This window comes from Pongo pygmaeus, chromosome 6 (assembly GCF_028885625.2).
Source record: "Pongo pygmaeus isolate AG05252 chromosome 6, NHGRI_mPonPyg2-v2.0_pri, whole genome shotgun sequence".
In the NCBI taxonomy this organism is placed as follows: Eukaryota; Metazoa; Chordata; class Mammalia; order Primates; family Hominidae; genus Pongo; species Pongo pygmaeus.
This window is the reverse complement of record NC_072379.2, coordinates 138,370,475-138,388,112: the sequence shown is the minus strand read 5'-3', so window position 1 is coordinate 138,388,112 and position 17,638 is coordinate 138,370,475. Positions and strand designations below refer to the sequence as shown.

General features: G+C 37.9%; 1 protein-coding gene across 8 annotated transcripts in view; it reads right to left on the bottom strand.

The window, feature by feature from the left end:
* Positions 1-1,116: 1,116 nt before the first annotated feature.
* Positions 1,117-17,638, bottom strand: part of LUC7L2 (LUC7 like 2, pre-mRNA splicing factor) — a 68,853-nt gene continuing 52,331 nt past the window's right edge. For 6 of the 8 annotated variants that reach the window (XM_054496781.2, XM_054496789.2, XM_063667876.1 and 3 more), the window contains 5 exons: positions 17,099-17,275; positions 14,800-14,891; positions 11,875-11,904; positions 6,801-6,992; positions 1,117-2,399 (listed from right to left, as the gene is read on the bottom strand). In XM_054496781.2, coding sequence (XP_054352756.1) covers positions 2,222-2,399; positions 6,801-6,992; positions 11,875-11,904; positions 14,800-14,891; positions 17,099-17,275 — 669 coding nt within the window. In that variant the 3' untranslated portion in view covers positions 1,117-2,221. The remainder of the gene's footprint in view (positions 2,400-6,800; positions 6,993-11,874; positions 11,905-14,799; positions 14,892-17,098; positions 17,276-17,638) is intronic. The other 2 variants (XM_054496787.2, XM_063667878.1) reach the window with 1 other exon arrangement.

The window sequence follows — 17,638 nt, the reverse complement described above, 5'->3', positions numbered from 1 at the left end:
AGTGAAACTCTGTCAAAAAATAAAAATAAAAATAAAAAACATACCTATTTAAGGAGGCTTTTTTCCTTAGTTTTAGTTGGTGTTAATAAGCTCAGCAAAGGAGCTTTAGGGTAATACTTGATGACAGCAAAATGAAGGAAACCTTACTGAAGGTAAAAACTTAGCAAAACACTCCCCAGAGGGACAAAAGTTTTTTGCAAATACGAAATACTTAGTTATGCTTTCTACCAGTCACCAACACAGAAAGACCAAAAACTGTGTATGAGAAAGTGATATTAAGATTTGAGATTTTATTCTAATTCAGTGGCATCCATCATGTAAAGAGCCGTGCGGTTGAAGTAGTCTGCTGTGGCACACAGCCCCACAGTGATGGTGCGCTTCATGCCCTGTTCATGTTGGGGCAGTCTATACCACCTAGAAACCACAACTGCAGTAACCATTGATATATAGACCTGTGTTACAAGTGTTCCATTCCAACTGTACATATGCTTTAGAGTTCAAAATCTAAGTCCAGATATACTATTATAATGGGCCAGGTCCCAGACATTCTTCCTCACACCAACCAGCTAGTCCTTTTGATCTTATTCCAAACCCCAATGTACAAAATCTGAAGTGCTTGTAAGGATTTAGAACAGTGCAGACTACCAGAACAAAGGAGATACAAAACATTTCTCAGCAACCAAAAATAAAAGAAAAGAAATGGGCCACTGAGGCAGATGGGTCTCTCAGATTAAATGCCATATAAATTGCATGTGTGGAACCAAATACAGCAGAAAACCCTCAGTTAATGAGGCATAGCTTGGTAAATTGGGAACTTGATGAGGGTTTTGTAACGTAATCTGGTATCACTTAGATTGGCCTGAGTTTCCCATTCTCTCACCACCTTCACAGAGGCCCACATGCCTCTGACATCAAGTTTGTCAAACTTGGGGACAAAGGACATTAACAGTTCTTGAACGGTGACCTTAGTTAATGATACCCACAGATACTAATTTCATTACTTAAGGAATTTGTGTTCCTCAGAATTTCCAGAATCAGAAGTGATACCTGCCAATTACAGTTTAAGTTACTAATGGATATACAACTCTTCAATGCAGAAACTTAAGTCTCATTATGTTGGTTACATATACTGTTTTTATTTGGGTTTGTCGAATGAGAATAAAAACACCCCAGTTTCTTCTGTAGGTTGAGCCCTTCTCTGTAACGGTCATTACAAACCCTGAAGTGGCTGGAATATAGTCAGCAAGGGGCCCACATGAACAGCTCATCTGGAATCTTTGCAAGTACATATTTATGTCCTTTGGTGCCTTGCACAGTAAGGCACTGTTAATGACGTAACAGAATAGAGGAAATGCCCACAGCAAATAGTTCTAGTGACAATTTACTAGACAAGTTACAGTTTAATAATGGTGGTGGTGATTGTTTCTTTCATTTTATTATTTTTTTACAATACGGGTGTAGCCTTTATACTCCACACACACAAAATAAAACAAGTGCTTATTAGGAAAAGAGTCCCTGCCCCCACCCCCTAGAACATCCTGAACATAGCAATTCAACAGAACAGAAAAATCAAGACAAGTTTGATTTCAAAATTTCAATAAAAAAGCAAAAGTATGTAATGCAACAGCTGTTCAACTTCCAACTCTAAATAGGCACCATTAAACAAAAAACCCCAGTATTTTAAATTTCTCCAGCACACATTCCAGGATCAATGCTCTGAACTGTAATCAGCTAGTAATTCATAACGGGAATACAGCCTTAGAATGGAAGCTATATTGTTCCCCTGTCCCCTTTCTCTTACAATTGGAGAGTGTAGGTATTAAGGGATACAAAGTCAGAGGAAGAATAATTAAAAAGAAAAATGCCCAAAGCTGCAGCTGTTTGGACTAGGAAGACAGCATTTTACAAACGTTCAAAAAATCCCAAGGCAAGTAACACAATTTGTTCACTAGCACTCTTACTTGAAAGAATAGAGATCAGCATCTTATTATATAAAACTGTACTTTCAGAACTGTATTACAGGTTCACCAGAAACTATGGATGTAGTTTTAGGCATCATCAAGGAAAACAGGTTCAGTTCAGATCAAGTTAGATACTGTACATCTAGCCTAGCTGGATCTGGTGTCTGGATCTGCTCACTGTCACCCTGAACAGCTGTGAACTAAACAATAGTACGTAACTCCGTAGGAAGCTTAAGGATTGAAGAAATGTACACAGCTAGTTAGATCTCCCCTGCTTCGCGCTCTTCAGAGCTCCTCCTGTCTTCTGATCTGCCATTAGCACTCTCATAGGACCGCTTCTTATCTTTCCGATCTCTGTCACGAGGTGATCTGTCTCTTGAACTCCTGTCTCTGTCACATGATGCTAAGTCTTGGTCTCTGAATCTTTCTTTTGAGGATCTGAAAAATATTAATTTGAGGAGCAAAATATGTTGGGAAACCCAAAAACCCAAATTAAAGAATAGGATAAATATTAAGCTCTTGATAGCTGAAGATATATAGAAGAATATACCCATGACAGAGGAGTCAGTTTTCTGACAAATTACAGAGCACCACCATAGTTGATAAGGGCATTAAAACAAGAAGATGGGTGAAAAACAAATAGCTGAGGGTCAGAGGGCTAAAATAATTTCTTACAGGCTACTCATTATCTCAGAGACAACACAGAATTTCTCCAATTCATAAAAGGTATTTTAATATAAAAATAATACATAGATAACAGCTTCAAAAAGTGAAAGAAATGTATTATCTAAATTTTAAATGGCTTAGAATAGGGGCCAGATGGTGACTATCTGGGGTGCTGCAGGTCCATGCAATCTTTGTGGCAGTTCTTTTCTTTTTAGAATGTAAAAACCATCCATAGCTTGCTGGTTGTACAGGCTACCGGCCAGATTTGGCCTATCGGCAACAGTTTGCCAACACCTGACTTAGATAAAAGAACTACTCAATTATTAATATGAATTTAAATAACCACTTTTAAAAATCTACTCATACTGAGTTAGCTTATTCAACCAACAAGGGGAAATCAAAAAAAGACAAAGATGCTCACACTAATAAATCTTGATTAGCCATAACTGTTTACTACCTTCTCCATTCCCATACCCAATTTCATATAAGAAAGGTAAATAATAAATCAATCAGAAGGAAAACCAAACATATTATGGAATCAGAATAAACATGGAATCTTCTATACTTCCAACATCTAAAATTCAACAAATTACATTTATTTGGTTCTGTACAGGTGACACAGTACTTTTACATAATTATCTCACTCAACCCATATTCAAAATTAGGATCTGAGGCACTAACCAAGAACCTGAATAAGTAATACTTTCAGGAAAATAAAAAATATGACTGTTCAGTTTTAGAAATATAGTTAAGGAGGGTTAAACAAAAAATGGTTCTAAAATAATGTCAACTTTGAACATTCTACTTAATGTTTTAATAAACTTAAAATGATATAAAAAGACTGGGCATGGTGACTCACGCCTGTAATCCCAGCACTTTGGGAGGCCAAGGCGGGCGGATCACTTGAGGTCAGGAGTTCAAGACCAGCCTAGCCAACATAGTGAAACCCCGTCTCTACTTAAAATACGAAATATTAGCTGGGAGTGGTGGCGCGTGCCTGTAGTCCCAGCTACTCGAGAGGCTGAGGCAGGAGAATCACCTGAACCTGGGAGGCGGAAGCTGCAGTGAGCCCAGATTGCATCACTGTACTCCAGCCTGGGTGACAGAGCAAGACTCCAACTCAACAACAACAAAAAAATCACAGTGCCAAGTCTAGTGATTCCACGTCTACACTAGTCCTATCCATAGCATTTGTTGGAATAAAATATGAAAAGAGATGGTAAAAATGATACCTAAAAAGACACTAGATGCTAAACAGTCCCAGTGATCAATAATAACTAAAAAACTATGAGTATCAACTACTATGTCCCACACATAAGTGGTTTCCATATACTATTTTACTCAAACTACCAATAATCTTAACAAAGCAGGTATTCTTACTTTCTCCACTTAGTAGATGGGGAAAGACAGGTGAGATAATTAAATTACTTAGCCAAGGTGGGATGTGGTGGCTCATGCCTGTAATCCCAGCATTTTGGGAGGCCAAGACAGGTGGATCACCTGAGGTCGGGAGTTTGAGACCAGCCCGGCCAACATGGCAAAACTCTGTCCCTACTAAAAATACAAAAATAGCCAGGTGTGGTGGCCTGGGCCTGTAATCCCAGCTACTTGGGAGGCCGAGGCAGGAGAATTGCTTGAACCCGGAAGGTAGAGGTTGCAACGAGCCAAGATCGCGCCACTGCCCTCCAGCCTGAGCGACAGAGCAAGACTCTCGTCTCAAAAAATAATAATAATAAATTACTTAGCCTAAACCAATGAACCCAAGTAATCTGACTTTGGAGTCCACACTAAACATGTTTGAACAGAGCAAAAAGAAAGATGCAAATGGTCCTCATTTACGCAGGGTACTACTGCCAGGAAGAGGTCACAAAGACAATCTACTTATATCAGAGACAAGTATTTCACAGTAGGGAAAGGAGAACAGCAAAACATAAAAGGCTTTCAATAAGAACTTTTACCTTGAAAAATTAAACCCAAATATGTAGCAATAACTTGATGTTGTATGTAATACCAAGTAGGTTTTAACAGCAATTATCTGATTTTTAGTAAAAACAAAGAATGATGCTTTAAAAGAGAATAATTTGAATTCAAAGATGAGAAAGTGCTCGAGAAAAGCAAAACTTTTAATAGTTTTACAAAAATAATCCTCTTTATGAACATGCTGACATCTTAGATATGATCATGTATCATGTATGGTGGAAAAATTCCTATACAACTTCATAAACGCAGGAAGCATCAGGGACTAAAATAACACAATCTCAGATGAGGGGACTTCACGAAGCCCATCCTTCCCACACCCACCACCAATAAAGACATTTAGGAGTTCAGCAACAACAACGACAGTTGGGCAGATTGACACAAGAAAATGTCTAAACCTTCCATCACCTAGCAGGATAATTCTGAAAAATTCATTGTGCAGATAAGACAGGTAACTTTTAAAAAATGCTTATTTCTGAACACTGCACTGAGGGTAGACCCCCAAAATCAGTTTCAAGACGGTGAGATAAGAGGCCTACAAATCACTCCGTCCTTTACAAACTCCCTGCTCATTCTCTGAATTTGCCTAGGATATTCACTCTATATGGAATACCTTTTTCCTAGCTGATTCTACCTGTTCAAATTTTGCTGACTACCTGAAGCCATTTTTGATTACTCTGTTATTTGCCTCATCTAAACTCTCGGATCATTTATTCTATGATATGCAGTTTAGCACTTTATAACGTGGTAGTCTTATGCCAGTCTAATTATTGTCAAAGATGTCGATCCTGTGTTCTAACTCACATAGGAAACCTCTTTTTTTTTTTGAGAGACGGAGTCTCGCCCTGTCACCCAGGCTGGAGTGCAGTGGTGCGATCTTGGCTCACTGCAACCTCCACCTTTGGGTTCAAGCAATTCTCCTTCCTCAGCCTCCTGAGTAGCTGGGATTACAGGCACGTGCCACCATGCCTGGCTAATGTTTATATTTTAGTAAAGATGGGGTTGGTTGGCCAGGCTGGTCTTGAACTCCTGATCTCAAGTGATACGCCCATCTCGGTCTCCCAAAGTGCTGGGATTATGAGCGTGAGCCACCGTGCCCAGCCTCACATAGGAAACTTCTTAGAGCAACTTAAAGTTGTTCAACTACGTTATACGTCTTTCTTATGTTTACTAAGTCTAGTACAGTAAAACATATACAATTATTATTAAAATCACCTTAAGGAATACTAAAAACAAGGCCAGAATGTAAGAAACAAAATATTGAGAGCCTACTAACAAACTCAGCTTGTGAGTGATTTCAGGGAAAGGAAAGTTGAGTCAAAAAAAAAGGAAAGATTTTAACAGCTTTCTGTGGATTTTATTATAGATTTTATGTAGAGTAATCCACAGAATATGTAAGACTAGTAGGTACTAGGCACTCAAAAAATGTTTATCATACATATACTTTTGAATAGTTGTCAAGAAAAAAGCAATTTTAAACATGGCTTACATTACACAGAAATTACCTGGTTTAAGGGCCATCATGTGACCTGAGAGTTTGATCTATACAGACTATGAATGCTAAACTCTTCTACCACATTATAATCCTTTGTCTATTCTTAATAGATATTCAAGTCCTCAAACATACCTTAACCTATGCCTGCACCTTTTGAATGTTCTCATTAAACCAAGGGAAGTCTTGGAACTTCCTTAAGATTATTGGTCTGCCTTGCCAAGCTGAAGGTATGTAACAATACATATCTATAGTGCAGATAAAACAAGAATATACTAGAATGTGTCTGCTCTGAAAAAGCATCCAGCTCAAATAAGTTTAGAAAACAATAAATCAAAGCTAAACAACTCTTGTAATGAAAGGCCTTCTCAGAGCCCTAATTTGCTGATCCATACTAAGGGCATTGGTATTTAAAATTATTTACCTGTAAAGAACTTTTTTCCAAGACACACTAAGCAGAGAAAAGCAATAACCTCTACACATATTGGTTCCAATTTCTTGCTCTGGCTCATAAGTATATTCTTCCAAAACTACCCATATAATCACAGAAAAATGTTGTACACCCACACATAAATGTGTACATATTACCAGATGCAAAAGTTTCAAACCAATAATCTGAACTCTAAACATAAGTAACATAAGTAAACATAAACAACTCTAAAACATTAAGGTAGCTCCATATCCTCTGATTGACACATCAATACCTCCTCTTGGATCGTTCTCTGCTCCTATCTCTAGAACTGTGCCGACTTCTCTGGTGGCTACGGCTGCGGCTACGGCTGCTAGAGCGGGACCTGTGGCGATGGCGTTTCTCCCGAGATTTGGATCGAGTTCTCCTCTTGCGTTCACGTGACATGGAGCGAGATCGATGTCTGCGATGCTCTCTGGACCTGGATCTACCAGACAAGATTTGATTTTGTTTTTACCTTTGTAATTACTACATTTCTCATTTATTAAAGCCTTTTCTTTAAAGAGAAACTTTTTTTTCCGTAGTCTTAATGTCAATTATATTCCAAGTCAGCTAAATCTACACTAAATTGCTGGTGTGTTAATAACTACATACTAGAATTCAAAATAAAACATTAATAATTCTCAGCCAGGCGCCGTGGCTCACACCTGTAATCCCAACACTTTAGGAGTCTGAGGCAGGAGGATCGCTTGAGCTCAGGATTTCAAGACCAGCCTAGGCAACATGGCGAAACTCTGTCTCTATAAAACATACAAAAATTAGCTGGACACAGAGGCACATGCCTGTAGTCCCAGCTACTCAGGAAGCTGAGGTGGGAGAATCTCTTGAGCCAGGGAGGTCAAGGCTGCTACAATGACCTGGTGATCACACCGCTGCAGTCCAGCCTGGGCAACAGAGTGAAATTCTGTCTCAAAAACAAGACATTGATTGATAATTCTCAGAGATCAATCAGTAATGTATAAATTTATTATCAGAAATAGTTTTTCAAGTGAAAGCAACTTTCGAACCACTACTATATGCCACGGGCTATATTATCTAGATGTGTTATGAATTTAATTGCACTTAAATATCTTGAACATTTTTTGTATTCTCTAGAAATTAAATATGTACCTGACAGACCTGGAGAGAAGGGAAGAGAAGAGAAGAGGAAGAATACGTCAGGACAAATTACTCTCTCTCTGAATTAGAAAGGTGAGATAACCATAGAAATAAGTTTTTAATGCCCACAATATGCATGCCTAGTCGCAGTGTAATCAAAACAGAGTAAGGACCAGGGGTAGTAGCTCACGCCTTTAATCCCAGCACTTTGGGAGGCTAAGGCAGGATGATCACCCAAGCCCAGGAAGTCAAGGCTACAGGGAGCTGTGTTCACACCACTGCATTCCAGCCTGGGCAATAGAGAGCAAGACAAAACAAACACAGTAAGACAGTTCTCTATTCAAGGAGCAAAGAGTTTGGGAGAAAGAAAACTTACGAAAATCATTTTTGAGAACTTAGATCGCAAAAAAAAAATGTATTTCTAATGAATACACAGAAATAGAGAATGAAAAACATTCTGAAAAACCAGAAAATATACGATCAAGGTGCTGGCAAAATAAAAACATTTTTTGAAAAGAAAAAAACCCACAAGGTAAGACACTTTTATAGCCTCTACCAGGTCACAGACTAACTTGTGAGGTGGGTGGGGGTGCATGGTGAGGGTGGAAATGGCATGCAGAGGACATAACCATTTGACAGAAAACAAGGGGAAACAAAGGAATACAACTTCGTTAGAAGAGTCACTTTAAGAATGATGGAAATGTTCTCAACTGGATTATGGTGATAGTTGCACAGCTTTAAATTTGCTAAACAATCACTGACTTCAGAGTAATTCATATATATATATTTTATACCTCAATAAAACTTAAATTTAAGTCACTTTAAGAATGTGAGGTTTGCTCATAATTTGATACAGCAAATTCAAAATCATATTATACATGAGATAGTTTACAAATACAGTTTATCTTCAACTGATTGTTATAAATGATGCTTAAAGGCATTCAGCTTATATCAACATTATAGTCAAAGAAAGGTACATGACATGGATGTAGCTTTAGCCACACTTAAAAAGAGTATTTCTGGCTGGGCACAGTAGCTTGTGTCTGTAATCCCAGCACTTGGAGAGGCCACAATGGAAGGACTGCTTAATCCTTAAACGGGAGGAGTTCAAGACCAGCCTGGGCAACATAGGGAGACCCCGTACCTACAATAAATTTTTAAAAATTAGCTGGACATGGTGGCACATGCCTGTGGTACCAGCTACTCAGGACAGAGTGAGACCCTGTCTCAAAAAAAAAAAAAAAAAGTTATTTCCACAGCTGAAAAGAGTAATTCCAAAAGGAAGCAGAGGGAAAAAATATGAAACTCTCAATGTAAGTTTTATCAAATCATACTTCGTTTAACCACTCATTTTGAGTTATTATGAATGCCATTTCTTCCAATGTATCTTTATTCATCTTTTTAAAAATTCTAGGTAATTTTTTCATCCAAAAAATATTCACTAGGTATTTCTGCACTGTTCTAGGTACTAGGGGAGGTTGAGTAGCAAGTAAAATAAAGTTCCTGAACTAAACTTAGTGCTTATACTATAGAAAGGGATCTATACAGGTTTGTAGGCAGTAAATAAAGATATGACAGGTGGTTAAGAAGAAAAAAAAAAAAAAAAAAAAAGATCTATTGCTGGACACGGTGACTCATGCCTGTAATCCCAGCACTTTGGAAGGCTGAGGCAGGCGGATCACTTGAGGTCAGGAGTTCAAGACCAGCCTGGCCAACATGGTGAAACCCCTACTCTACTAAAAATACAACAACAACAAAAAAAACTTAGCAGGGCATGGTGGCACATGCCTGTAATCCTAGCTACTAGGGAGCCTAAGGTAGAAGAATCACTTGAACCTGGGAGGCGGAGGTTGCAGTGAGCTGGCATTGTGCCACTGCACTCCAGCCTGGGCAACAGAGCAAGATGCCGTCTCAAAAAAAATTAAAAGATGTATTACGTAGGGTGGAAAAAGATAGAGAAAAGAGTGGAAATATTTATACAGAATAAGCAGGGAAGGCTTTTCTGATAGGGTGGCACTGAAGCAAAGCTGAAAGAAGAAAGGGAACAAGTGAATCAGTCATCTCAGAGAGGAGTGCTTCAGGCTAAGGGAACACAGATGCAAAGTCCCTGAGTTGGGAAAAAGCTCAGCATGTCGAAGGAAAAGACCAGTGTGGCTAGAATGATGTGAGCAAAAGGAAGTAATATCAGGGTCTTACAGGCAGGATGACCAGGTACTTTATCATTCAAACTAGAAGGCTCTGAATAAGTTTACTGAGTGTAATGAGAAGCTATTAATACATATTCTGGGATAAAAACATAAACCAGAACTATCCCAGGGCAGTTTGGGCTATGCCAAGCTTGTCCAACCTGCGGCCTCCAAGCTGCATGCTGCCCAGGATGGCTTTGAATACAGCCCAACACAAATTTGTAAACTTTCTTAAAATATTATGAGATTTCTTTGCAATTTTTTTTTTCAGCTCATCAGTTATCATTAGTGTATCTGATGTGTGGCCCAGGGAAGCCAAAAGATTGGACACCCCAGGCCACACCGTCACCCTATGTAAAAGCTTTGGTAAAGATGTTAACTTCTCGTATCAATGAGATGAAAAAGCTTTGGAGAATCAGAGGGCTGATGTGATGTATTTCATTTTTTAAAGGCTCATCCTGGCTGATGTGTGAAAAATAGAATGAGGTGAAGAAGGGGAGTGGGCAAGCAGAGAGAAGTAAGGAACCCAGTTACAAGGCAAACATACTATCTAGGTAACAGGACTGGAGGAATAGAAATTAAATTTCTGGCCCAAATATCTAAAGATGTTCTATGTGCAATACATTTATGTTTTCAACAAAGGGACCAGCTTATATTAATCAAACAGTAAACAAGAACAGTATCATAGTTTAATATTTCTACTTATCATGCTAGATCAGAGAAATTCACCAATAATATAAATTAGCTGACACAACTGGCCCCACTTATTAATGTTCTTTAGTTTTTTAGTGTTTTAGGCAGAAATATCATTGAAAGATGTAGCTAACAGAACCGTAAGTTTTTTGTTTTTCTTTTTTTGAGACAGTCTCACTCTGTCACCCAAGCTGGAATGCAGTGTGGCACAATCTCGGCTTACTGTAACCTCCACCTCCTGGGTTCAAGTGATTCTCCTGCCTCAGCCTCTCAAGTAGCTGGGATTACAGGGACCTGCCACCACACCCAGCTAATTTTTGTGTTTTTAGTAGAGATGGAGTTTTGCCATGTTGGCCAGGCTGGTCTTGAACTCCTGACTTCAGGTGATCTGCCTGCCTCAGCCTCCCAAAGAGCTGGGATTGTAAGCGTGAGGCACTGCACTCAGCCAAGTTTTTCTTTCAACAACAACAAATTCTCTACTTTTTAGGGAAAAGTTCTTGGGAAATAATCTCTAGAGTTGAGAACTCAAAGTTTCTAAAAGAAGATGTGATCTAAACAAGAGGAATGGTAGAATTTGGAAAAGTCTGAGAAAGGGCATTCTAGGTGGGAATGGATCCATGAAGAAAGCTCAACGACCGGAATGAGAACGGCAAGTGAAGAACTGAGAAAGAATGATGAAGTACAACACATTTCCCCGCCTTTCTCAGACAAAAAAAAGTATCAGCAACTAGCAAAAACTATAAAGAAAGGTTTCAAACCCCAAATATTAACGCTGAAAGTCAAAGTATTGTCTTGCTCTTTAAGGCTGCAAATGCCTCTCTGAAAGGTTTCTGTGATCACTGTATAAATGAATGGGTAATAAACTCACATAAAGTCAAGACTGGAGGGTATACTAAACATTTTGGTTTTGCTTAACCCACAGTGGATCAATCAAAATTTTATCCAACTATTAACCTACTAATGTTTTCAACAGCTACAACCTCTTAGAACATGTTTCCTAAATGTACCACCCAAATCGATTTTTAAAAAATTAATACTTTTACATATCTACTCTGAGCATCTAAATGATTTCAAAAAAAAAATTTTTTTTTTTTAAAGACATAGTCCTGTTCTGTTGCCCAGGGTGGAGTGCAGTGGTGCAATCTTGGCTCACTGCAACCTCCACCTCCCGGCTTCAAGCAATTCTGCCTCAGCCTCCTAAGTAGCTGGGATTACAAGCGTGCATCACTGTGCCCAGCCAAAAAAAATTTTTAAAGGACCATTTAATCTATAAAAACTACCTTTGAAAAAGACAACTTCACTACTTATACTTGTCTTATGTAATACACCCACCTTTTCGGATTCTTGCTGTGTGATCGGGACCTAAAAAAAGAGTATGTATTTTTAGAAAAGTGGCTACAAATAAGAAAACAGTACAATGTTACATTATATTCTTCCTGATTTCTAATGTTTACGTTAATTTTATAAATACAAAGCGTGTACCTATGCACACAAATTTTCCAAAATACACCACAAACTCGACAGATTTCTTCACCTTGCAGGGTTTGCTTAACTCAGAATACCTGGCTCTTAAAGAATATGTTCCTAGGAGATTAAAACACAGTACAGGTTGAGTACTCCTTCTCCGAAACGCTAAGGATCATAAGTGTTTCGGATTTTTTCTTTTTTGTTTTGTTTTTTTAATTTTTACATTTTTTGTTGCCCAGGGTGGTCTTGAACTCCTGGATGCAAATGATTCTACCACCTTGGCCTTCCAAAGTGCTGGGATTACAGGTGGCCGATTTTTTTCAAAATTTGAAGTGTCTGCATTATAATTTACTGGTTCAGCATCCCTAAATCCAGAAACCAAAATCTGAAATGCCCTAATAAGCATCTCCTTTAAATGCTGTCAGCACTCAAGAAGTTTCAGATTTTGAAGCTCACTGGATTTCATTTTTTGGATTTGGGATGCTCAACCTATATTAACACAACTTGCTAATTTTCCAGAAACCACTTACCAGCTTGGAAAAAACTCTTTTATATCTGTCATTTCCTTCTTCCCTTCTGGGAAAAGAGTGAAATTTCTATGGTCTGAGATCTATATACTCTTGGAGCTACAACCTCATACTATAATCTCTAGAACAACTAGTTCAATCTTACAATGTGTTTCTTCAAATGAAATGAGATACTCTACATAAGGCACTTGTCACATTTCCTAGCACACAGTTAACGCTCAATGAAATGTAAAGTGAATATTATGGCTAGTAGGACACCACAGGGCTTATTTTTTTTTTTTGGATGATACATAGCATTGTTGAAAGCATGACTTTGAGATCAACCAGATTTTTTTATTTCTGGTTCTACCATTCACTGTCTGTGTGACCTGAGTAAGTTACATATCCTCTCTCAGCTTACTCTGTCACTAGCAAAAGAGGGATACGAATATAAATTTTACTGGGGTGGAATGGGGGTGGGGTTTATAAAGATTAGATGAATATGGATAAATTCCTTACTGCAGTGTCTGGCATACAATAAGCACCCAGTAAATGCTTATGATTTTTTTCTTTTATCCCATCTTGTACAATTTTATACTAGTTTCTAATTTCCTCATCTTCCATACTTCCATATTTCTTTAAGCTCACAGATTCAACGACTTTTTTTAACATTTCCGAAATTTGCATTATATAAACACTGTCAAAAGAAACTTGCCATTTGGCAAACAAAGGAGTAAGATGTGATATACTTTTTCATCATCTACAAATGTGAAAATGTAGTCCTGCAAAGAAATTCTGTTCCATGTTACTGTCACCTCAACTGAATCTTAAAATGAGATTCCCAATATTACTCAAAATTCCACTTATATATTAGAATACTGGGCAATATTCCCATAAGGACTTAGCGTACACAAAAGAACAAGCAGATAAAAGCTCTGAGGTAAACTCTATGGTAAATGAAGAAATCTCTCTCTCTCTCTCAATAGAGGACTGACATCACTTCCCCTAAAAAGGGAGCATATAGACATGTGGTTTTGTTTCACTGTCTTTATGGTACAAAAAGATTACCTGGTTATAAGCCATGTAACATAAATGAAGTCTGTTTAAACTTCTTGAAATATACTGAATATATAATATGCTCAAAGATTGAAGGAAATGAGCATAACCTAATACTACAAAGGGTTTTAATTAGCTTAAGCACATCTGCTAACTCTGAAAAGAAGGTATTTAAATTTAAGACATTTAAATGTAGTATGATTCAGGGAACACTATAAATTAGGACTACAGGCAAATCCTTTGTGACGTAACTGTCCATCCTAAAGCTGCTGAAGAAGTTATAAAGATGAGTTACAAAAAAATGTTGCCACCATGATGCTATGTGATTTTAGCTGCCAATGGGTAAAAGTGACGCAGAAGAATGTTTAGACATTCCAAATACTAGAATTTTAAGATTTTATCAATTAATGAATACCAATTTAAGAGGAATTATATACATTTATGTATTATTTTTAGACTTTTTAATAGTTTATGGCTCCTGGAATTGAGGAACTAACCAAAGTTCAATGTAAAAAAAACCCTTCAATGAAACCACCCTTAAACCTTTTATTAACAAAATACATCATAAAAAAAAAAATAATTCTATGCTAACCTTGTGCAAATCTAGCCCAATATGAAAAATCAAAGGGCTAGAAAAGGATTTTGTTATAAATCTGTTTTTTTTTTTTTTTTTTTTTTGAGACGGAGTCTCGCTGTCGCCCAGGCTGGAGTGCAGTGGCGTGATCTCTGCTCACTGCAGGCTCCGCCCCCTGGATTCACACCATTCTCCTGCCTCATCCGCCCGAGTAGCTGGGACTACAGGCGCCCGCCACCTCGCCCAGCTAATTTTTTGTATTTTTAGTAGAGACGGGGTTTCACCGTGTTAGCCAGGATGGTCTTGATCTCCTGACCTCGTGATCCGCCCGCCTCTGCCTCCCAAAGTGCTGGGATTACAGGCATGAGCCACCGCGCCCGGCCGGATTTTGTTATAAATCTTACAAGATATCAAGCATTCTTTATTCACTCTTCCACACATTTTAAAGGAAATCACACTCCGTTAAATGGCCAAGAGTTACGATACTTGTATAATTAAACATTTATATAATTCACACAGTAATATTTTTTAAAGTAAGCAGAAGTTTCCCACGTCCCATAACAGATTTATCACCATCTAAAATTTAAAATCAATTATATCTCTTTTTAGAACCACAGAGATTCAACTTCAATTACTTGGCCCATTACTCCATACCTCCTCAGCTTCTCCCTTTCTTCTCTCTCTCTTTCTTCTCTTCGTTTCAGCCGTTCCTGGTTTCTTTTCTCCTGCTTCTCAGCTACGACTCTCTTAAAAATGGTAATAAATGAGGAGCATATTTACTGAGTCCATTCTTAATCAGCTTTATCCTAAACTTTATATTATCTGGTTTCTAATACAGTACAACTGCTGTCAAAATCTGTTTAATAATTCAATTTGAAGTACTGCCACAAATAATTAGGCTTACAAGTCTTCTTTCCATAATCTTTCCCCATTTTGTGGAAAATGTGTAAAATTTCACCTTTCTCCATGATTTCTACTTTTTTTTTTTTAAGTGAAAACAAATTATTTTAAAATAGAGACAGAATCTCGCTATGTTGCCCAGATGGGTCTACAACTCCTGGGCTCAAGTGATCGTCCCACCTCAGCCTCCCAAAGTGCTGGAATTAACAGGTGCGAGCCACTGAGACCAGCCTATGATCTTATTATTATTATTTTTTTAGAGACAGTCTTACTCTGTTGTCCAGACTGGAGTGCAGTAGCACCATCTCAGCTCACTGCAACCTCCACCTGCCAGCCTCAGCCACCTGAGGAGCTGGGATTACAGGCGTGCATCACCACACCCAGCTAATTTTTGTATTAATATTTTTTAGTGGAGACGAGGTTTCACCACATTGCCCAGGCTGGTCTCCAACTCCTGGCCTCAAGTGATCCGGCCACCTTGGCATCCCAAAGTGCTGGGATTACAGGCATGAGTCACCATACCCAGCTCCATGATTTCTTTTTTTTTTTTTTTTTGAGACAGGGTCTCGCTCTGTCGCCCAGGTTGGAGTACAGTGGCACAATCTCAGCTCACTGCAACCTCCACCTCCTGGGTTCAAGTGATTCTCCTGCCTCAGTTTCCAGAGTAGCTGGGACTACAGGCACGTGCCACCACACGCGGCTAATTTTTATATTTTTAGTAGAGACGGGATTTCACCATATTGGCCAGGCTGGTCTCGAACTCCTGACCTTGTGATCCGCCCGCCTTGGCCTCCCAAAGTGCTAGGATTACAGGTGTGAGCCACCGCGCCTGGCCTTTCATGATTTCTTAATGACATTTCCAAGTCACTTCTACAAGATTTTCCTCCTCTAAATGTTTTCTAGTATTATTTTGTATTTTTTTAAAAAAATCAACCATTATAAATCACTACAAGTTCCCATGCCCTGTGATTTCTAATATGGAAATGTTTAGGTCACTTCCAATTACCATCCTGATGCTGCTGCTTTTTAAAGATAAGAGTAAAATGCTTGAGTTCTGTTGCTAGGTCTATCTGCAAAGACTTCCAAGTAGGAACCACTGGAGTTTTAACTTGGAGCCTAGTAACTATTTGCTATAGTGACCCTTTTCGAAAATTTTTTAAAAATTACTTGAGATCACCCTAGCTACTCAGAATACTGAAAAGAGCCCACTGTTACCTGCGAATATGGAGATGTCCCTAGGCATTTTCTGATTCTACATTATTTTAAATGCTATGGACCTCGAGTTAATTCCAGTTGACGGTAACAGTTACAAAGAAAATGACTATCCCATGTTTCCCATCTGTCAGCCAGTCCTCAATTCATGAAAAAACACTACAGTGCCACAATTCTTGAAAAGCTATCAGCATATTAAAAGGTAAATAGATTATATCCACCAACACTCATCTTTACCACTTCAGAAATACCACCATGCTTTTTTGTGTTTATCCCCTCTCAACAACAAGAGTAAAAACTGTGTTGTCTTCCTCATAAAAGCCTATATTATTTAAGTAATAGCGATTGTCCTTTTAAAAAATATATAAATTTTTTCATAAGTCCTTTCTGAAGTGGAAGCAGGAGCATAAAATAAAACTAGAGATTCTGCAAGCTTGCTATTTAATAAAGAATTGCAAAATATTTCAAATTAATATTGGGTTCATTTTCTCAAACTTCTTATAAATATTATATTAATATTACATTCTTATTGACCTTATTGAAAAGAACGATAATAATGAAGTTTTATGGGACTCTATTAGTAACTAGCTTGAAAGATCCCTAACTCGGTGTCATATCTAATATAAAATGGTAACTCCCAAAATAACAGGATAATATTAAGTCTGTTTCTCAGGCAATGTCCATTAAACCAACTTGAATTTCCATCTATAATCCTACACTGTTTAGTATTAATCATTAGATACTACATTACTGAATCATAGTCAAGAATGTTGTACAAAAAGACAACTGATACAGATCAAAAGAACAAGAGGATAAAGTGAGGAATATTTTACCAATGTACCTTTAATTCTTCAAGCTTCTCTCTTATTTCAATAAATCCCAGGTGCAGTTTACCCCCAAAATGATCGGCCAGTCGTCTGTCATTATCATGAAGTCCTAAATAGGCAGAGCAGACTTCACAGACTCGAAGTTTCTGCTGCTGAAAACTGGAAGCTGGCATAGAATTCCGATAAACTTCCTAAACAAAAGTGAGAAAAACAATGACCATATAAATCTCACTAAAAGTCATACAATTAAATAAAATATACTATGCTTATACCAAAAGTGTTTTCTAAAAAATACACAAAAGTGGCTGGGCATGGTGGCTCACTGGGGCGAGACTCCAGCTCAAAAAAAAAAAAAATACACAAAAGCATGGCTATTTTGTTATGAAAATTATAGGTTCCCTTTATCCCCATCCTCTATCCTTAGGGCCTCTCTCCACTGGAGTATAAGGAAATAATAAACATGAACAGAAATCAATGAAATAGAAAACAAGAAAAAAAACAATAAAATCAGAAGACTGGGTCTTTAAAAAACAAAATAAAACTGACCAGCTAGA